The sequence below is a fragment of the Lucilia sericata genome, unplaced genomic scaffold, assembly GCF_015586225.1.
Source record: "Lucilia sericata isolate MDLA Ls3-8-SP2 unplaced genomic scaffold, ASM1558622v1 Contig001509F_arrow, whole genome shotgun sequence".
NCBI classification, from domain to species: Eukaryota; Metazoa; Arthropoda; class Insecta; order Diptera; family Calliphoridae; genus Lucilia; species Lucilia sericata.
In genome coordinates this window covers 91,374-113,473 of record NW_023995436.1, presented here as the reverse complement: position 1 = coordinate 113,473, position 22,100 = coordinate 91,374, and the positions used below count along the sequence as shown (strand labels likewise).

Here is a 22,100-nt window from a genome sequence, read left to right as displayed (position 1 = left end):
CTTAAGAACACTATAAGATTTGTTGGGTGTAGGAAGAATGAAAATGAAAGATACCTTTTTTGAGATATCCTTGACTGAAGGACGATTTTCGATATCATTATGTTATGTTAAAACTATAATATTTTAAATAAAAAATGGTCAAACTAAATGACATACACTTTCATTCAACGATTAAAATCGGATAAATAGTTTAGAAAATATATGATGGCAAATTTAATGCTTATTGAAAAAAATCTTAAAAAATGTGATCTTTGAACCTCAATAAAATCTAAACCGTAATGAATTTGGAAATTTTGGAGAACTTTAAGCTTCGTATTTATAACAAAGAATGTCTTTACCAAGTTTCAAAATCGGAAAGGGTAGGGTACAAATCCGTTCGAAAATTTTTGAAATGGGCTGCTACATAATTACGTCAATAATTGTTAAATTTTTATGGAAATTAAGTGGTTTATTTTAGTAAAAGTTGATTTACATGAGATCCCCTAATTTTCCCAATCTTATTTTTTTATATTTTGTTGAGTACTCTATAAACTGTTTTTGGTGAAGAATTAAGAAAGTGGAAGATATAGTTTTTAAGATATATTTGGCTCAAGGAAATTTTTTAATAACATTATCCTTATTTTAAACTACATTATTTTAACAAGGTTTTATTAACTACAAGACATAGGAATTATTTAGGGACTTTGAGGATTAAAATCGAAAAGATACTTAGTTTAGAACATATACCATGTCAAAATTAATGCTTGTTGAAAAAAATCTTATATGAACTTTTAACATCGATAAAATCTAACATCTATTAAATCTTTCTGCAATTTACAATAGTTTTTATTTAGATTATTCAAAAGCATTACTATTTTAAAAAAGTAAACTTTTCAATATTTTATTTCCCTTTTTCCTATTTTCGTTTTTAAAATTCCTTTTTATTTTTTTCTTAATTTTTAAATTTTGCATTAAAAATTTTCGTTTTGGGGGGGAGTCGTGTAAATTTCCCTTTTTCCCCGTAGATCTGCGCCTGGTTACAGGTAGTAGCTCCCATATAACGCCAACGTTTAAAAAGTCCATATTCGAAAATCACTTACATTTTGTTAGACCTAATTGCTTAATGATAGTACCCTCACCATGGAAACTAAACTTCCCAGCAAAAACTCGGTAATGGGTTGTACTTCCATAACCACTTACTTTTCAATGACTACTACTTACCATCTGCATTACTTAGAAGTACTCTAGTAATGACTTTCTTATAATCTGATATAGAAGTACTTTATTTTCGGCTTTGTCATTTTGTTTGCACATTTTATTTAATTGCGTTTTAAGAATTGTGTTTTACAAAAAATAAAACAAAATTAGTTTTGTATGTGAAAACCATTATTTGACGCGCAATAAAATATCTAAGCAGTGGTGTAGTGTGTAGAACATTTGACTAACAAACCGAAGTCCCTGGTTCGTATTCTAGCTGGCTCTATTTATTATTAAAAAACAAAACAACTTACTCAACAACTGTTTTGTAAGAGAAATTGCAAGTACTTCTTTAACTCCCTATTTGTAAGCGAGCGTAGAAGTACTTGCCTCCAATGACATCACCGTGTTAAAATAATGACTTAAAATGCTAATGAAGAAGTAGTGAAAAGAGGTTTTATTAGCTTTTTAACTCATTACTTTTCAATATAAGTTTTTCCTGGGTTATACCGAGTTAGCTAAAAGGTTGATAGTTAAATGGGTTTTAATTACTTTATTCCGTCTTCTTATGGATATTTGCCATTTAACTATAATTCAAATTTTCAAATATTTTAATTTTTATACCCTCCACCATCATCAGTGGTGATAGAGGGTATATATAACTTTGTCATTCCGTGTGTAACACCAAGAAATATTCATCTGAGACCCAACAAAGTATATACAGGTTCTCTCATAAGTATTCGAATTTAATGTATTATGAAAACAGACATCACTTTATAATAGATTTTGTGGGAAAAATAAATAAATAAATTTATTATGTTGTCCAGACAGTCCTTGAATTTTATACCACATTTTAAAAATTAAAAAAAAAATAATTTACTTAAACTAATTCTTTTTACTCGGGGGAGTTTTCCAGTTTTTTCCTACCGAGCGCGTCCCCGGGTGGCGGATAGGGGGTGGTGATGGACCATCTGTTCTCTCCCAGCTTTAATTTCACTTAAGCTGAGGGAGGGCAGATTGTCCACCACCTGGGAATATTATATTCCCCGCGGACCAAAAAACTGGAAAAAACAAATATGGAAAATAAAAAGATAAAAGTTACGGTGCAGGGCCTAAATAACCCAGTACCGGCGGCAAGTGTTGATCTACTCACGAGTCACGTGTCGTCGTCATCCTGCAATCATGAGCAAAATACCACTACGGAGATGGGTACCTTGGCCTCCGTGGCGGACAATGCGTCAAGTGTACAGCATACCGCTGGCAAAATTATAGGGGTGAAAGAGAAGCATGTACTCGGAGAGAGCTCTAAGCTACCTCAGCCTTTAAATATAGGTGAGGGTTCCGACTCTGAATCCTCAGATGATAATAATAATACCATTATAGCAAATCCCAAAAAGGATGAAGTATAGCAAATGGTGAAAGAGGTGAGTGATAGCATAGCTAAACTACCTATTACTAAGAAAAGACTTTCTGGAGCACAGAGGAGGAAGTTGAAAAAAGATGCTTCAGGAAATCATAGCTAGTCAATCCCACGACACTCCAAAGGAAAAATCGGACTCTCTCACAAGATCTGAGGCAAAAGGATCAGGTCTCCCGAGGAGTTGACAACTGAGAATAAACCTAAGAAGAAAAAGAGCTCCCCGTCTTCTAATACACAGTCGAAGCCAAGCCATACTTCACTCAAAGGAATCTCAAGTGAGAATCCTGCGAGTAAGGGTGACAACGCCAAGCCAGATATTCCGAAGACGAACACGTCGGTGAAATCAACCATGGCTGTCCATGTAAACCTTGTGCGCAAGGTACAGGTCGCAATTTTCAAGATAATTGGATAAAATTTGGCACGCACGTTTTATTTGGCCTAAGGACGAAGCCTATTGTTAAAATCGGTCCATTATTTCACCTAGCCCCCATAGAACAGAACCCCCTAAAAGGTCTTCTGAACTCATAATTATGTTAAATATACAGGTATATTGATAAAAAGCGGCACTACTAAGTTTTATAGAAGTCTTGATGACCCTGCCAAATTTCATAAAGATCAGGCCTCATTTGACCCTATCTCCCATACAAAGTCCCCTTCAGAAAATTACTTAAATGTCTAAAATTAACTTATAAACACAAATATCGCCATGAAATTCAGCACAATAAAATATTATGTAAACATAAATATATTCACAAAATTTTATCGGGCTTGGTCCATATTTGCCCCTAGCCCCCATATAAAGCCTCTTTCAGAAAATTAGTTTTTCATCCATAAATTGCTTAAATGTATGGGAACAAGGTAATGTTGAAGATAAATACTTTGTTATGAAAAATAAATCACATTTAATATTCATAACTGGTGTAGGATATCATATGGTCGGCCACGCCCGACTATACTTTCTTACTTACACCACCATAGTGGGGAGGGTATTATACGTTTGTGCTGATGTTTGTAACGCACAAAAATATTGGCCCTACACCCACCCTAAAGTATACTTTCTGAGTCGATTAAGCCATGTTCGTCCGTCTGTCCGGCTGGCTGTCCATGTTAATCTTGTGCGCAAGGTCGGGTCGCCTATTGAAAATGGTTGAAATCGGTCCATTATTTCACCTAGCCCCATACAACACTACCCCCCGGAAAGGGCTTTTGAGTTTATAATTATGTTAAATACTGTAGTATCTCTACAAAAATCGGCAAAACTTAGTTCTATATACGTCTTAATAATACTACAAATATTCATAATTATCGGACTATATGACCCTAACCCCCATACAAAGTCCCCTTCAGAAAATGACTTGAAGGTTAATAATTCACTAATAAACACTAGTATCACGATGAAATCCAGCATACATAACTCTAATATAAACGTAAAGGATAGGCCCATGTTTACCCTTGCCCCCATATAACCTCTCTTTTAGAAAATCACTTTTTTCAACAAATTGTTAAAATATTTCGGAATTAAGGTAAACAACTTAAATGCTTTGTTATTAAATATAATCCACATTTTTAACATACTCAGTGATGTAGGGTATCACATGGTCGGCCATGCCCGACTATGTCGAATTTTATCCCGATGACTTTAATTGTCAATGTGCGTTTAAGTAATTTTCGGAAATGATCCTTATATGGGAGTTGCGACCAATTATGGACCGATCAAGAAAAAATTTCCTATAATGATATATTGAAAAAAAGATATTCAAGTCGAATATTACTCCAATAGATTTATTAATTAATAAAATATGTGCGTTTAAGTGATTTTCGGAAGTGGACTTTATATAGGAGCTGTTTCGCTCAAAGCTTTGGATGGGGATGAAAGGCTGGATGATTGGAAAACTTTATTATTCTCTCTGAGCCAAAACAAAATATATGAATATATTTTGTAACTCAGAATAATTTAATAAGCAAGGAATGAAAAAAAAAGAAAGAAAATAAAACACAGGAATTAGGATTTCTTTTCTTTGGATATTTATTAAATTATTTAAGGAATAAGGAATTCTTACCAAGGATAGGAAAGTGGACCAATTTGCACAAAAGAAAGTTTCTTTCTGGCGGAAATAAGATTTTACGACATATTTGAAATAATTGACGTTTTATTTAGAACTTTATGACAACTTTACATATGCTGCAATTCATAGCATTCAGTATCGATATATGTCATAAGAAATAGGAATTTGCGGGGAGATTATGAATAAATGGATAATTGTTGTTTGGCATAAACATTACCGCCCGCCTTGCAGTATACAAACTATGGAAAAAAGGAATAAGGATTGTCGTAAAATACTTATTTCTGCTAGAAGGAATTACAAAATATAGTTGTGAGGTTAGGAAAACTTAATGTTAATATTAGTAAGTTGATTCCTTTGGACATCTGTGCTATAGAAAGGAAAAGAATAAATAACAATATTTGTTGCAAAAGGAAATAAATGGAAATATATGGATATATGGAATTCAATGAATATATTTTATTGGAAAATTCAATTAATAAAATATTTGTGTTCGTTTGTTTTGGTTTTATTTTGCTTTATCGAATATACAAGTGCACATGGTTTAAGTAAGACAAGCGCCGTAAATGGTCCATCCAAAGATGGTACTTTGCGCCGTTGGCAACCCAGTTTTTGTGAAAACGCCCTCTCTCATCACCTTCGGATACAAATCGACGCCTATGATGACGTCAATTCCGGCGGATTCGAAAAATTTCGGATCCGCTAGAAACAAATCCCGGAAATGCTGCTTAAAACTCGCCGGTAACGAATTAGCAGGAGTCTTAGACGTGATTCGGTTATCAACACGTAATATTCCCTCAATCTTGCATTCTGAATCAAAACGAGATTTCAGCACTATAGGACACATAGTTTCAGCTTCCATGGTCAAAGTTGTGAGATGAAGCTTATCCACCATCCTTTTCGATATCCTACTGACGGCAGAACCAGAATCTAGGAGGCAACGGGCATGGTTAGCTGTGGAGCCAATCTTCACTAACACCGTTGGCAAAAGAATTGTGCTGTTCTGACGTAACAACGACGATAATGTAGTAGTGGAGGGTGTTGGTAGGGCTGCTTTTCTACGCGCAAAGTGTGACGTCGAGGGTTGAGGAGACGGTGATCGCGATCGAGAGTTCGAGCGTGTTGGGCTTATCCCGAAATCTTTTAAAAGCCTAGGATTAATATGGAGAAGGGAGTGATGAAACTTGTTACAATGTCGACAGCCGTGCTTTGAGAGACAAGTTCCTTGCGAGTGGTCGTGAGCTAAGCAATTTTGACAATATTTGTGAGTTCTCACGGCATCGAGGCGTTCTTTCATGTTCATAGCTAGGAATTTGCGACAGGTGCGTAATGGGTGCGGACGAGAGCATAGACGGCATAGGAACCTGTTGTAGTTGCTAGGCAGCTTAATGTGTTGTTGGCGACGGCGACGATTATTGGAGCTTTTGATGTTTTTGGGTTGGCGTTTAGGCATGATGCTCTGAAAGGAATAAAGTTGGTTGGAAGATCTTAGAGAATGTAGAGAGGAAGTGGATGACTAGGATTCGAATAAGCAAACTAATTTATGGATTGGCCTTGTTATTAGACCACGTTGCGTATATATGTCGGCAACTCGAACTTTTTTATCGGATCCGGTATGCACTTTTTCAATTCTACCTAGCCGCCAAGAGTTTGAAGGGAGATTTTCATCCTTTATGACAACTAACGTCCCGGGTTTAACATTGTCTTCGGAAGTCTTCCATTTAGTTCGTTTCTGTATCTCCTTCAAATATTCGTTTTTCCAACGAAAGCAGAAATTTTGATAAACTAAATTCAGACGTTGCCAACGATTAACAATGGATATCGGACTTTCGTTAATCTTAGGATCAATAGGACAAAGGATAGGAGAACCTATGAGGAAATGACCTGGAGTTAAGGCGGAAAGATCTGATGGATCTTGCGATTGTGGAGAAATAGGCCGAGAGTTGAGACAGGCTTCAATTCGAGCGAGAAGACTGGAAAATTCTTCAAACGTGTATTTAAAACAACCTACGGTTTTACGGAAATGTGATTTGAAGCTCTTGACTCCTGCCTCCCAAAGGCCACCCATATGCGGAGCACCCGGCGGAATAAAATGCCAGGTCAGGTTCTGGTGAGCGTAGCTGGAAGTGAGCAATTCGCGAGACGATAGCATGAATTCTCTTTGGATAATCTTTGACGCTCCTACGAATGTAGCTCCATTATCGGAATGTAGATGGAGTGGACAACCACGACGAGAAACAAACCTGTGAAAAGCGGCAAGGAATGCAGATGTGGACAAATCTGTTGTAGCTTCCAAGTGAATAGCCTTCGTCGAAAAGCATACAAACACACATACATAGCCTTTAGTCATACGAAAACCTCTACCAGAATAAGATTTGATATCAAATGGACCTGCAAAATCTAGTCCCGTATGAGTAAATGGACGCGAAATTTCAGATCGCTCAGATGGCAAGGCAGCCATCATCTGTTGCTGACATCTTTTCCGGTAGATAATACATGGTTTACATTTTCGAATGGTGGTTTTGATAAGATTTTTTACTTTTGGAATCCAGTAATGAGTTCTTATCAAGCGTAGGACAAGCTGATTACCACCATGAAGACTAATATCGTGGACAAATTTGACTAAAAGCCGTGAATATTGGCAATTATAGGGAATAATGACAGGATGTTTCTCATTGTACGAAAGACCCGGAGAATTCTCGAGTCTTCCGCACGATCGGATAAGTCCTTCGGAATCTAGGAATGGATTAAGATTCAAAATGGAACTGGACGAGGATATAACTTGTCTGGAAGATAAAGCTCGATATTCGGCAGGATAGCCAACTTTCTGGCAATTGGTTATAAGTCTATCGCGAGCAAAAATGATCTCTGAACTAGATAAGGCAAGTGAACTTTTATGAAAATTAGAACGCAATCTTGGGTGAGTGCGGAAAAGAAATCGGAAAATGTAAGATACAACACGAAGTGCCCTAGGAAACGAGGAAAATCTTTCCAAAATATCCTCATAATGTTGGAAATATGAGAAGTGCACTTTCACATTCTTCTTTTCAATTTCTGTATCAGGTATATTTGCCTTATCAGACATTGGCCAATTTGCTCTGGATTCTCTTAACCAATCAGGACCAAACCACCAAAGATGGTTGTTGACGAGCTCTTTTGGATAAACTCCACGACTAGCTAAATCTGCAGGATTGGACTCTGAGTTGACATGATTCCACAGTTTTGAATCAGTAATTTGCGTTATTCTGGAAACCCTATTTGCAACAAAAGTCAGCCAAGAACATGGAGGCTTGGCTAACCATGAAAGGACAATTGTGGAATCAGTCCAACAGAACAAGGAATAACGACTGATATCAAATTGAGGAAGAAAATTATCAATCATATCCGCCAATAATACAGCACCACAAAGCTCTAGTCGTGGAATAGACAAAGTTTTTACAGGAGCTACTTTTGTTTTGGAAGCAATTAAGTGACTGGATATCTTTTTACCGTCAGCTATTCGGATGTATAACGCGGCTGCATATGCTTTTTCGGAAGCATCGCAAAACCCATGGATTTGGATTTCAGCGTTAGGAATATAGTCTACCCATCTGGGAATCCGGATTTCATTAATATAGCAGTAATTGGATTGGAAATTCTGCCAGTGCTCTAAGGATTTCGGTGAAAGAATCTCATCCCATTTGGTACCTTCTATCCAAATCGTCTGCATCAGGATTTTTGCTAGAATCACAACTGGAGAAAGCCACCCGGCCGGATCGAATAATCTTGCAATCTGCGATAATACTTCTCTCTTTGTAAGTTGACGTTGATCGGGAAATGGTTTCGCTACGAAGAAAAACGAGTCTGAACGGGCATTCCATCGAACTCCTAGAGTCTTCGCTGTGCTGCTGTCGTCAAAGGTTAGGAAATCTTCGCAGAGCAGATGGTTAACGGGAATATCGTCAATGATTTCTTTGGAATTCGCCGTCCATTTCCTCAGGGAAAATCCAGCCGATTGCAGTGCAAGTATTAACTGCTTTTTAGATTCTTTCGCTTCTTGGATGGAATGAGCACCGGCCAATGCATCGTCTACGTACATGGAACTACGCAGAATAAGGCTAGCTTTTGGATAAGAAGCCTCGATGTCATCGGCTAATTGGAGTAGAGTCCGAATAGCGAGGTAAGGCGCGCAATTTACGCCGAATGTCACTGTTTTTAATTCGTAATCTTGGATAATTACGTTGGGATCATTGCGGAATAGGATTCTTTGGAATACAGTATGCTTCGGATCGACTAGGATTTGCCGATACATCTTTTGGATATCAGCATTGAAGACATACTTGAAAAATCTCCATTTCAGGATCAGTAAGGTCAAGTCATTTTGTAAAATTGGACCAGTATGAAGGATATCATTTAGGCTTAACCCATTAGAAGATGGAGATGACGCATTAAAAACAACGCGTACCTTTGTTGTAGTGCTTTCAGGTTTTATGACAGCGTGATGTGGTAGGTAATATGGACAAATTTTGGAATTGTGTGGCGGTGAAACTTTAAACATATGATCCAAATCAATATATTCTTCAACCACGTTGTCATAAATGGATTTCAAGTCAGGTGAACGAAGTAGCCGAACCTCATTTCGTAGAAATTGTGCCATAGCACTATTTCGAGATTGGCCTAAACTAAGTTTCTCAGGATAGCCATCCTTAAATGGAAGAGAAACAATATACCGACCATCTTTAGCTCTTCTGGTAGTTTTTGTAAAAAGATCGTCACAAAATTTATCAGATGATGAAGTAAAGTTCTTCCTTGGAAGATTCTCCACCTCCCAAAAACGTGAAATCTCTTTGTCTAAAGAGATTTCACAGAAATAGGAAACTAAGGAACAACTGGGAGAAGAGATATTGGACAAAGGACCAGTTAGAATCCACCCAAAGATAGTTTCTTGCGCCATTAGTGAACCGCAAACATTATGCTTTACACCAGATCGCATAATCGAAGGGAATACATCACCACCAATGAGAATATCCACTTTCGAACTTGTATGGAAATGTGGATCAGCTAACTGGATTGGAGGAAGTTTGGAAAAGAGTGAGCGATCAAAAGTCTTGGAAGGAAGACTACCGGAAAGTTGTGGAACTACTAAAGCTGTAACGAGCAGCTTTATATCTGGATTGAGAATGGAACTAATCACGAATGAACATTGTTTATCAACACTAGCGGATATTGTGTTATTTAGTCCAGAAACTTGAGCATTAGTGGGAGTTGAAGGAAGTTTCAGTAGATTAAACAACCTTTCCGAAATAAAAGAACCTTCGGAACCTGAGTCTATTAACGCTCGAGCAGGGTATCTATTATCCAAGTAACAAATTTCAATCATTGCAGTGCCTAGTAAAACGCCAGTGGAATTTACTGTAAAACAAGATGTAACAACTTCAGCATCCGAAGTAGGAGCGGACTGTATAGTAATTGAATTCGAACTAGTTACAAATGGTGCTGAATTTGGATTAAGGTTGGAATTGGCGCTTGTACTAGGGCCCGGTAATGAAGTGGAAACTTCGGTTTCTTTGTGGAGTAAGGTATTGTACCTTTTATGGCAACGGAAGCAATTGATTTTGCTGTTGCAGTTTTTAACGGAATGCGTTTTGGAAAAGCAATTGAGACATAAGCTAAGTTTTTTAATCTCACTGAGGCGCTGAGAATGGCCCATTTGCAAAAACTTCGGACATTTTCGTATTGGATGAAACTCATTGGTACATAGTTGACATTTAGGCTGGGACACGTTATTTTGAAAAGCATTAACAACTTTGGATGGACGATTCACCTTTTTAGGTTTGGACTCGGTAGGCTTGGATGTAGCGGAACGTATTTCGGAAACGGATTCCAAAGTCCTGTATCGATTGGTCAGGAATAAATCTAAATCGGACCATTTTGGAATCGACGTTTTATCCTTTAAGCCTTGTTCCCATAGAGTCAAAGTTGAATCAGGAAGCTTATTGGAACACAAGAAAACAAAAATAGGGTCCCAGCTGTCAACGTCTATGCGATGGAGTCGTAATATGGAAATACAAGAGTTTATGTCCCTTTGCAAATGTTGAATAGCTTTTGCCGATTCGGAAGTTATGCTAGGGAGATTAAATAGGATTCGAAGTTGTCCGTTAACTTGGACCCGATGATTCTCAAATCGTTCTGTCAGATTTGCCCAGGCTAAATCAAACCCCTGATTTGTTAAAGGACTCTTCTTAACAATCTCCCTTGCTTCTCCTTTAGTCTTCTGAGTCAAATGGAAAAGCTTCTCAACAGGGCTTAATGTGGAATTCTGTATGAACATGGCTGTGAATAGATCACGGAAAGTCGGCCATGATTCATAATTACCATGGAAGGTCTCTATCTCACACGGAGGAAGGTGAAAGCTATGCGAAGGCTGGGAAGATACAGGCTGGACTGGGAAAAACTGAGAATTGATCGGACTTGTGTCAGATTTCTCACGCGACTGATCCCGAAGGGCATCGGTCAGCTCGGATAGTTTTATCAATATATTACAATAAGTAACATAAGTACTTTTGTATTTGTCTTTAAATGCTTCTATATCATCCGATTCCCCGGGATCCGTATCATCTTCGTTGTCCTTATCGAACAAAAATTTTTCATAAGCCGCCTTAAGACGTACCCATGTGGACTTTATTTCCTGCCTGTAGATTTCTAACGCATGAAGAGAATTGATTGGATAACGATTCTCATTATAATCGGCCTCAAATTCGACTATACTATCGGCCAAGCGGATAAAGTGATCAAGAGACATGTTTAATATACCAAAAGGACAAAAGGAAAAGCACTAGCAACAATTCAAATCGAAATTCGGAATGAAATTATCTAAAAATGTCGGAAGTGAAATCAAATCGAGACTAAAACCACAAAAAATTGTAAATAAACCGATCGGAATAAACGTGTAAATCAAACCAGAAAGAAAACCAGTAATTTGGATAAAATATATTTTTCGAAGAATTGATACCTTTACGTTACTGGACTATAGGATCAGCTGCTTCAAAAAATAAGTAAAATAAGTATATAAGAAAGTTCGTCAACCTATTCAACGATATTTGTTTTTGGAGAAATTCTTTTATTTTATTTATTTACAATCCTTGTAGAAAAAATAGCAACAATTTATTCCATAAAGTTGTTTACCAATATGTAAATTAACCCTCGGTCGCACGAACAAAAAGACAATTAGTAAATTTTTCCTTTTTAGAATTAGAATATTCGTAATTAAAAGTATTCTATTGGACAAAACGTGCAGTAAAATGTGTATTTAGTAAACTGGATTTATTTAGCGTATATAATTATTTTACTAATCTTCAGAAATATGGACAAAGTTTATCGCAATTTGCTTCAATATTATTTATTACCAACACCAAAAAAAGAGAAATATATTTACTAATTGTATTATTAATTGCCAATCATAAATGGTTAGATCGAAATGCATTAAAATATTCGGAAAAAAAATAATATAAAAAATGTATGCCCCCACTGACCACACAAGGGTTAATTATGATCAGTCAACGTATGACGAATAAAGCAGAAAGGAAAACAAGCAAGTAGATGTACACACGCACAAACACGTATGTTTATGGTAATACTTGTAAATGGATATACACACGCATGAACTAATGTACTGCTTGTAGATGAAGTAAACAAACGTACAAACGTATGTAATTTAAAGGGCTCGCTAATAATATTATTGTGGACAATTAATATTGTTTGGAAATAAGCAAAGTAAAAGGTAAAGAGCAAATTGAAGGGAACAAGTATTATTTAAATTTAATAGTATATGAACGGAAAAAAAAATAAAGAGTTATGAAATTGAATAGGGAATAATGTGAAGAGAATTTAACTTGGAATTAATATGGAAATATAGAGAAAATATTCACAGCAAAAGAACAAAATGCCCTACGTTGGATCAATAGAAATAAACACCGGTTAATATATTTATTTTTTTATTATAAAACGTTAATTTTTACGCTTATATTTTAAAGAAACGGTGGATCAAAGAAAATAAATACCGGTGAAGTTAGTAATTTGTGTACAAAAAAAGCTATTTTAATGATATTTTTAGGAAAACTCACGCTTTTAACTCCAACTCTTGGACGACCAATAGAAGTAGGGGATATTAAATTCGGTGCACACAACTATAATTTTCCACTAAATTCAATTTGAATTTGCCGACGGCTTTTTTCATATAATTTTGGACCAATTTTTATATATATATATATATATATTTTAAAAAAAACTTCTTCACTCTCTATTTTCTCTTTTTTTTTTTTTTTTATTATTAAGTTGCCGACGGATAAAATGCCGTCGGAATTTTCAATTATTAATTTGTATATTTTATTTTCCTTTGTAGATATGTATGTAGTTAATTTTTTTTTTTTTTATAAATGCACTCAACACAAACACTATGCACTTTGTATATGGATAAACTAAATTAAGCAAAAATAAATAAAACAAACGAACCTGTGGAATTGTTGACTGTTGGAAGTAATCCTTTGTTGGTAGAATTAGGCACAATGAGTTGTAATCTCCGAGAGAATTATATCTTCCAAATTATCCGGTTCGAACTGGACCAAAGTGTTTCGTTCAAAGCTTTGGATGGGGATGAAAGGCTGGATGATTGGAAAACTTTATTATTCTCTCTGAGCCAAAACAAAATATATGAATATATTTTGTAACTCAGAATAATTTAATAAGCAAGGAATGAAAAAAAAAGAAAGAAAATAAAACACAGGAATTAGGATTTCTTTTCTTTGGATATTTATTAAATTATTTAAGGAATAAGGAATTCTTACCAAGGATAGGAAAGTGGACCAATTTGCACAAAAGAAAGTTTCTTTCTGGCGGAAATAAGATTTTACGACATATTTGAAATAATTGACGTTTTATTTAGAACTTTATGACAACTTTACATATGCTGCAATTCATAGCATTCAGTATCGATATATGTCATAAGAAATAGGAATTTGCGGGGAGATTATGAATAAATGGATAATTGTTGTTTGGCATAAACAGGAGCTATGACCAATTACGGGTCTCTTCAGAAAAATTTCTTAGAGTGAAACATATGCGTTTAAATGACCAATTATAGTCTTATCCGAAAAAAAAATTAAAATTAGTAGAGTGATTCACATATAAACGAAACATATTTGTGTCGAATTTTATCAAGATACCCCTATTTGACAATGAAATATGTGCGTTTAAGTGATTTTCGGAAGTGGGCCTTATATGGGAGCTACGACTAATAATGGACCGATCCGAAAAGAAATTTGGTAGAATGATTTGTAGGTACACAATTTTGTGATAAAATTCTATGCTCGAATTTTATCACAAAAGCTTTATTTATCAATGAAATATATCCGTTTAGGTGATTTTTGGAGGTGACCTTATATAGGAGCTATGACCAAGTGTGGACCGACTGAGATCTAAATTGGTAATATGATTTATATTCATATTATATATGTACAAAATTTTGTGTTGATACCGATATATTTGAGGGAGTTATTAACGGTAAACTAATTTCCGGGAATATACAACTTTGTATGGGGGCTATGGGAAATATTAGATCAATTGTTATGAGCTTGAACATACTTGGCACAATAAAATAATGTGTGACAAAATTCATCGAAATATCTATGGTAGTTTCTGAGAAAACTACTAAAGAATTAGGAAAAAACGTTATTTTTTCCGAGGTAGTCTGAAATTTTTACTCATAACTCTTTACGTCGTGAACCGATTTTACTGATTTTCAATACCAAACTGTACCGGATAAAGAATGTTTTGCGTGAATTTCGTGAATTTCTATTGCTTCGTTTTAACGTGAGCGTGTTTTACACAGACAGACGGACGGACATAGCTAAATTGATTAAGAATTTCATGAGGATCAAGAATATATATTAGGGTGGGTCGAAAAAAAAAGTTGAGTCAGTCACCCCCTACGATTAAAGATATGTTAATAACATTTCCAAAAATATAAAAAATATTTTTACCACGCCTAGAAATACCGTCCTATACCTAGTTATATCTCACTCTTAGAGAATTTTTTAATTCGACGTCATATTCTATGCGCGACTTCTGATATCTCGGATTCTTCCCCGAAATCTAAAATTGTGGCTATACTGGAATACAGTATATTTAATTATTTGAGCTATTTGCTTCTAAAATGCTCACTTTTATGCATAACCAGCTATTTTACAGGTATTTTTAAATAGTTCTATATAGTTCTAACTACAAACAATTAATTTGCTAGGGATATGGTCGAAAACTATTTTTTCAAATTAATTTACAATACAAAATTTTCATTCTGCCCCCTATCTTAACACAAGAAAGATCATTTTATTCAGCATTTAATTTTATTAATAACAAAATCACGTAGGTACATAAAAACTTAACATTTTATTTTATAAAAATCTATGAAAAATTAAAGAGTTATGGTTTATAAAAATATTTCATGTTTTTACCATACAATTACTTGCATGTTTCTTGTTTTTTTAGCAATTTTCAAAAATGTTTATACGAATTTTTATAAAATGAAATAAATTTATTTATTGACAGATTAACTTTTCTTAAATAGTTATATATTTTTAAAAAAGTTCTTGAACCCAGTAAAAATTGGAGCTTACATGCAAGCAGGTTTGTAAGGGAACGAAGCTATTTTCTCCCTTACAAACCTGCTTCGATAAGGCATGATTTTTATACAGCGAATTCCCACTTGGAAGCATTCCCACTAGTAAGCTTAAATATTATTTAAATACTTCACTTACAATCTGCTTCTCTGTAAGGGATAGTAGTAAGCTTTTAATTTTTTTCAGCTTACATTATAAAATTACTCCTATCATTGGTATTCCCTTATTTCCTGCTTCTCAGTAAGCGAATACAGATGCAGTTACTTCCCTTTTTAGCTTCCTAAAGTCTAAAAATTTTTTACTGGGAAATTAAAACTAATAACAAATATTAGTCGGGAATGGCCGACCATATGATACCAGTTACGAGTATATATAAAATGTGATTTCTTTTTTAATAAAGCATTTATATTGAAACTAGCTACGCGTACCCGGCGTTGCCCGGGTTTCTTCTAAAATAAAGAGAATATTATTCTGTCTGTAATGACTATACTTTTTTTAATAGATGTCAAAATTTAGCTTATAACGATAAAATAGTTATTATATTTTTCTGCATTTTGTTTAATACTTAAAGTCAGTTTCTGAACAAAAATGTCCCTTAAAAATTTTCAAATTGAAATTGAGCTTTAATTAGGAAATTTTGACTAATTTGTAAAAACATTTAGGAAAGTTTTTTTGAGAAATTGTACTGAAATCCGCATTCTCAATCACTGGTAGGGAACTAAGGACACTTTCTAATTAGTTATTTTATTTTTCCCATGTGCAGTTGATTTAGAGAATTGTTCAGTTTAAATTCGGTCACACTGTACTTTGAATTGTAATGCCCCTGGTGTATGGAGACAAAAGGCTTCGGGGCATTTTATTAACTACAAAAATACGTACCATTAACTGTACAAAATTTCAAGCGGTTTTTTTTTCTATTTGAAAAAGTACAGGCAATTGAAGAAACTCTGAAACGATTATGAAACAATCTGCACAAAATTATGAAAAATTTGGAAGATTTCAAATTCCTTTAAAAATAAAAAAATTAAGTTTTTTTTCTGTTCTAAAAAATATGAAGAATCCTTGATCTTGACAGAGAAAACAAAACAACTTTTAATTTGACAAACAATTTTGAGCAGCGTTGCCAATTTAGCGCTTTTGGCGCTAGATTTAGCGTTTTTTAACAGCCCAAAAGTCGCATTTTTTTTCCTTAGCGCTTTTTTAGGAAAAAGCGCTAAATTAGCGCGTTTTGCTTATTTGCTTCTCTGATTTGCTGATTAGCAACATTTTTCTTACTTTTTTTACAACTATTAATAAATGCGACTTCATTTGAGAGAGGATTTTTTTACGGTATTTTTTTTACTTGGAGTTTGACAGATATTACTTACTAAAGTTCATGCAAAAAAATATGATCAGCTGGATACTTATGTATACATATTTTTTTATATTTTCGTGCAAACTGTAGCAACTGTTCATTTAAAATATAGCCAACGAATTTGTGTTCCTTATAAATTATTTGTAATTAATATAAAAACAAATATTCTTAAAAAAGAGACAACTTCTTTTTCATTTGTGTGTTTAAAAGTTTTTAATTAATTGTTTGCTTTAAATTAAAGTAATTTACAACAAAAAACAGTAATATTTAAAGAACATTTTTGGGCTTAAAAGCCTATTCCAATTGTATTAATTCCTCGTCATAGTTAAAAGGTCGTTTTAAATGGTAAATATTTCTGTAATTATTGTTAGAAATTTATTAATAATAAAAACCACAATTTAGGCCGAACGTTATGTGCAGAAATACAGAAAAGCGTGGGAGTCTGATCCACTTTTTAAAAATTGGTTGAAGCCATTGTTAAAGGATGACACAAAAGCCATATGTATTTACTACAAAACACAGATAAATGCAAAACGATCTGATCTGTTAAGGCACATGAACACCGCAAAGCACCAAAAAACGATTAAACCCTTTAATGAAACGGAATTAATACAGCCCCAAATTTCATTTACAACAAATGCCACGGAAAAACAAAATAGCCAGGCTATGCTTGCGCTTTTTATAGCCGTTCACACTCCCCTTTTATCAGTAAATCACCTAGGGGCCTTATGCAATTCAGCATTTAAAGACAGCAAGGCCGCAAATTTTAGTTTGCATCGCACAAAATGTACCAACATTATAACAAATGTTTTGGCACCACATTTTGTTGACAATTTGTTAGAGGACATTGGTGATTCAAGTTTTAGCCTCATATTGGATGAAGGTACATATATAAAATCTTAATTATATATATGAATATATTTTTTAATTTGTTTACATTTTTTCTTAGGTACTGATATTTCAGTGGAAAAACTATTAGGCGTTGTAATACGATATTACAGTAGAGATAAAGAACAGTTTATTACTACATTTCTGGGATTGATTGATTTAGAAGGTGGAAAAGCTGATGATCTGTTAAAAGGTTTGGAACGACTAACAAAATTATTTAACTTGGATTTAACAAAACTTTTAGCCATTGGTACGGACAATGCTGCCGTAATGACCGGTGTAAATAATGGTCTTTACAGAAAAATTAAAGAAAAATATAATTTAAAAAATCTCGTCTTAATTAGATGTGTTTGTCATTCCTTGAAATTAGCGGTGTGTGCGGCAGCAGAAAAACATTTTCCTGCCAATATTAACTTTATAGTAAAAGAAAGTCATAATTGGTTTTCTAACTCATCTGTTAGACAGAAAAAGTTTTGTAAAATTTATAAACTGATAAATGACGACAATTCTAAACCAAAAAAAATCCCGATGGCAGCACCGACTAGGTGGCTTTCTATAGAAAAGGCTGTGAAAACAATACTCGATATGTGGTTAGAATTAAAAACACACTTCAATATTGTTTGTGATAATTTATTTGAGACATCGCATCTTAAAAATATGTATAACGATTCAAAAAATTTAGTTTACATAACTTATTTAGCAGCAGTTTTAGGTGAAGTTCAAAAAGTAAATTTAGCTTTTGAATCTGAAAGTGCATATCAAACTAAACTTTTTAATGATTTATTCAGATTGTTACAAGTTTTGACCAATAAAATTATACAACCAGTGGAAGATTTCGATTACATGGAAGGAAATATTGACTCTGTATTAAATGAATATTGCTATTTAGGTTATAATTTTGAAAAAGTTTGTCATGAAAATAATATTGAAGGTTGTGAAAAACAATTTATTAAAAATAATTTAATAATATTTACCAAAGCATTAATCCTAGAAATAAGAGCAAAATTACCAACAAATTTTAAAATTTTAAAAAAACTATCTTTGTTTAGTATAGAAAATATTTTTTCTAACGACATAAAAGATGTCATAAATTTTATAAAAGAATTTATTGATTGTAAAAATGAAATTGAAGAAATTGAAAATAGTCTGAATAATTTAAAATTATGCCAGTGGAAAAATAAATATAAAACAGAATCATTTTGGATAGAAGTACACTGCTATAAAAATTCATTAAATGAAAATCCTTTTTTTAAACTTTCAACATTTGTTATTAATCTGTTAAGCTTTCCATATTCTAATGCTGAAGTGGAAAGATCTTTTAGCGTTATGAATTATTTCAAAACAAAAATCAGAAATAGAATGTCTCTTAATACGGTAAATTCTTTAATTCATATAAAATATGGACTTAAATTGAAAAAAATCATGTTCTGAAAACTATTGTATACCACCAAATGTGTCCTCAAAAATTAATTCTAATAATACTTATAAACATTCAAAATATTATATAAAAACGATATTATGGCCAGAAGTTGAAAATAACTATGAAGACATCTTTTTGTTGGAAGATGATCTGGTAGAATTTTGATAAATTAAATATTTTATTGTTATTAATAACAATTTTTATTTTATAATAACTTATTATAAAATAAAAGTAATTTTTTGAATGAAACCAAAGTTTTCTATACATATATGTATATAAACCGTTTGAACCTGAATTTAAACTATAAAAAATACTTTTTCATTTTTGTTTTAAACAAATTAATATTATTTGTATTTCTCTACTACACAGAAAAAACTGAAAAACGATTTCAATTACCAAAACCTCGTTTTCAATTATTTTATTTCTTGAAGTTCAACCTATAACAAAAATTGTATATTCAATTACTACTTATAATTGATTTCGTATACAAAATTTTTATTTTTTTATATTTTTGTTGTTGTTAAATACGTATTTGATTATACATTTTTATGATACAAATACAAAATGAATTGAACCCTTTTAAAATTTTTGATTAATCGTTTAATTGAAAATTTTTTTAAATTAATTTTTTCTGTGTACAAATGTATTGCACCTGAACTAAAATTCTTAATGTAGTAAATACATACATATGTAGTACACTAAAAATTATTTTAATGAAAAATCTACTATTTGTACCTGAATTAATACCAAATATGTAGTAATGTTTATGTTTTCTGTAATAAAAAAATGTATAAATATATATTTAGGACTTTGTATTTAAATATAATTTTAGCGCTTTTTAGCGCGTTTTAAGTGTATAGACGGCGCGTTTTGATCAAAAATAATTGACAACACTGATTTTGAGTAGTTCATTAAAGAGTAAAACCACCAAAATACATCCATTTATGCATCCACACTAATGTTTTGACTGAAATTAGACACCACTTATTAAATCCGAAGAAATATACTTATATACTATGAGAAAAGTGGACGGAAAAAGGTCATTGCATTTCATTATAGGTGTATTCATGCTATAGGTGTATTTATTCGGATTTGGTGTATTAAACACTCTCCCAGGAAAAACTTACATTGAAAAATAATGAGTTAAATAGCTAATAAAACCTCTTTTCACTACTTCTTCATTAGCATTTTAAGTCATTATTTTAACACGGTGATGTCAATGGAGGCAAGTACTTCTACGCACGCTTACAAATAGGGACTTAAAGAAGTACTTACAATTTCCCTTACAAAACAGTTGTTGAGTAAGTTGTTATGTTTTTTAATAATAAAAAGAGCCAGCTAGAATACGAACCAGGGGCTTCGGTTTGTTAGTCAAATGTTCTACACACTGCACCACTGCTTAGCTATTTTATTGCGCGTCAAATAATGGTTTTCACAAACAAAACTAATTTTGTTTTATTTTTTTAAAACACAATTCTTAAAACGCAATTAAATAAAATGTGCAAACAAAATGACAAAGCCGAAAATAAAATACTTCTATATCAGATTATAAGAAAGTCATTACTAGAGTACTTCTATGTAATGCAGACGGTAAGTAGTAGTCATTGAAAAGTAAGTGGTTATAGAAGTACAACCCATTACCTGGGCTCTTCCTCAAACACTGTATGTTGCCAAATTTCCTGAAAATCGGTTCATGTTTTTTTATATTTAGCCTAGAATTTTGGTGTTATAGCAGTTATTCAAAAAGTGAACATAAAAATGTACGTATCATCCAATCAATATCATATAGAATTTTTGTTTATACCCTCCACCACCATCAGATGGTATATAAAACTTTGTCATTCTGTGTGTAACACCAAGAAATATTCATCTGAGACCCAACAAAGTATATATATTCTTGTTTCTTATGAAATTCTGAGTCGATTTGTCCGTATGTCTGTCTGTCTGTCTGTCTCTGTAAAACACGCTCACGTTAAATCGAAGCCATAGAAATTCTCAAAATTCACCCAAAACATTCTTTATTATCCGGTAAAATTTGGCATTGAAAATCAGTAAAATTGGTTCACGACGTAAGAAGTTATGAGTAAACATTTCAGACTACCTCGAAAAAAAATAAAGTTTTTTTTCCCAATTCTTAAGTAGTTTTCTTAGAAACTACCAAAGATATGTATTTCGATGAATTGTGTCACACATTATTTGTTTGTGCCAGGGATCAAGTATGTTCAAACTCATAACAATTGTTCCAATATTTCCCATAGCTCGGGGTGTATATTCCCCGATATAAGTTTATCGATAATAACTCCCTCAAATATATCGGTATCAACACAAAATTTTGTACATACAAATATAATATGAATAGAAATCATAGATCCCATGTAAGGTCCACTTCCAAAAATCACCTAAACACACGTATTTCATTGACAAATAAAGCTTTTGTGATAAAATTCGAGCTGAATATGTTTTGTGTACATACAAATCATTCTACCAAATTTCCGATCCTGATCCTGAGGTCAGACCTATCGGTTCAGTAGTTTTCTGTAAGTCTCGAATTAAAATTTTGTATAACAATTACATATATAGAAAAAAGTGAGCATATGAAGAATCGTGACGTCAAAGCATTATTTTATTTAACCCATTGTTCTACTTTAGAATAGAACTATTAGTGTTCTAAATTTCATCTAAATCGGTTCAGTAGTGTGTCCGTGTAAACGTTGCAAACAGACTTTCTCTTTCATATAATTATAGGTAAGGGTAGTTTTATAAAAAGTAGGTGTTTTATAAAAAGTATATATATATATATATATATATATATATATATATATATATATATATATATATATATATATATATATATATATATATATATATATATATACATATATATATATATAAGGTAGTATTGTGGGAGGGATAGACAGCAGAGAGGGCAAAAGACATCATCGTCTTCTCTATCGGAAACTTTGCCAACAGGATAATATTTTCATTTAATTTTTTTGTTTTTATATTTATCTTTGTCGACAGTTATTAGCTACCTAAACTTTTAAAATTTTATGTTGCGAACCGAAATCTTGCATTCTGAGGACAAGAACCAGCCAAATATCCCTGAGCACGGCCGGACTCCTAGGTA

The 22,100-nt window shown here is 33.1% G+C and overlaps 3 protein-coding genes across 4 annotated transcripts; 1 reads left to right on the top strand and 2 right to left on the bottom strand.

The window, feature by feature from the left end:
- Window positions 1-4,428: 4,428 nt before the first annotated feature.
- Window positions 4,429-13,687, bottom strand: LOC119611666. Of its 2 annotated transcripts, XM_037967323.1 has the most exons (3): window positions 13,482-13,687; window positions 13,150-13,298; window positions 4,429-6,118 (listed from the first exon to the last, which is right to left on the bottom strand). In XM_037967323.1, the coding sequence occupies exon 3, from the start codon at window positions 6,110-6,112 to the stop codon at window positions 5,204-5,206; it is 909 nt and encodes a 302-aa protein (XP_037823251.1). In that variant the 5' UTR covers window positions 6,113-6,118; window positions 13,150-13,298; window positions 13,482-13,687; the 3' UTR covers window positions 4,429-5,203. The 2 variants fall into 2 exon arrangements, with proteins under 2 accessions (XP_037823251.1, XP_037823250.1); XM_037967322.1 differs by having other exon boundaries at window positions 13,150-13,687.
- LOC119611665 lies at window positions 6,176-11,440 on the bottom strand. The gene has a single exon (XM_037967321.1). It carries the CDS (start codon window positions 11,438-11,440, stop codon window positions 6,176-6,178), a length of 5,265 nt encoding a protein of 1,754 aa, XP_037823249.1.
- Window positions 13,688-17,220: 3,533 nt separating the features above from the next.
- LOC119611664 lies at window positions 17,221-17,966 on the top strand. The gene is made up of 3 exons (XM_037967320.1): window positions 17,221-17,548; window positions 17,615-17,832; window positions 17,898-17,966. The coding sequence occupies exons 1-3, from the start codon at window positions 17,221-17,223 to the stop codon at window positions 17,964-17,966; spliced, it is 615 nt and encodes a 204-aa protein (XP_037823248.1).
- Window positions 17,967-22,100: the final 4,134 nt, after the last annotated feature.

Excerpts from the sequence above, each read along its gene's own strand:
- LOC119611666 (XM_037967322.1), bottom strand. The coding sequence starts at position 6,112 with ATGCCTAAACGCCAACCCAAAAACATCAAAAGCTCCAATAATCGTCGC.
- LOC119611665 (XM_037967321.1), bottom strand. The coding sequence starts at position 11,440 with ATGTCTCTTGATCACTTTATCCGCTTGGCCGATAGTATAGTCGAATTT.
- LOC119611664 (XM_037967320.1), top strand. The coding sequence starts at position 17,221 with ATGAACACCGCAAAGCACCAAAAAACGATTAAACCCTTTAATGAAACG. Across the intron at positions 17,549-17,614 it reads TAGCCTCATATTGGATGAAG|GTACTGATATTTCAGTGGAA; the intron begins GTACATATATAA and ends ATTTTTTCTTAG. Across the intron at positions 17,833-17,897 it reads ATGCTGCCGTAATGACCGGT|ATGTGTTTGTCATTCCTTGA; the intron begins GTAAATAATGGT and ends CGTCTTAATTAG.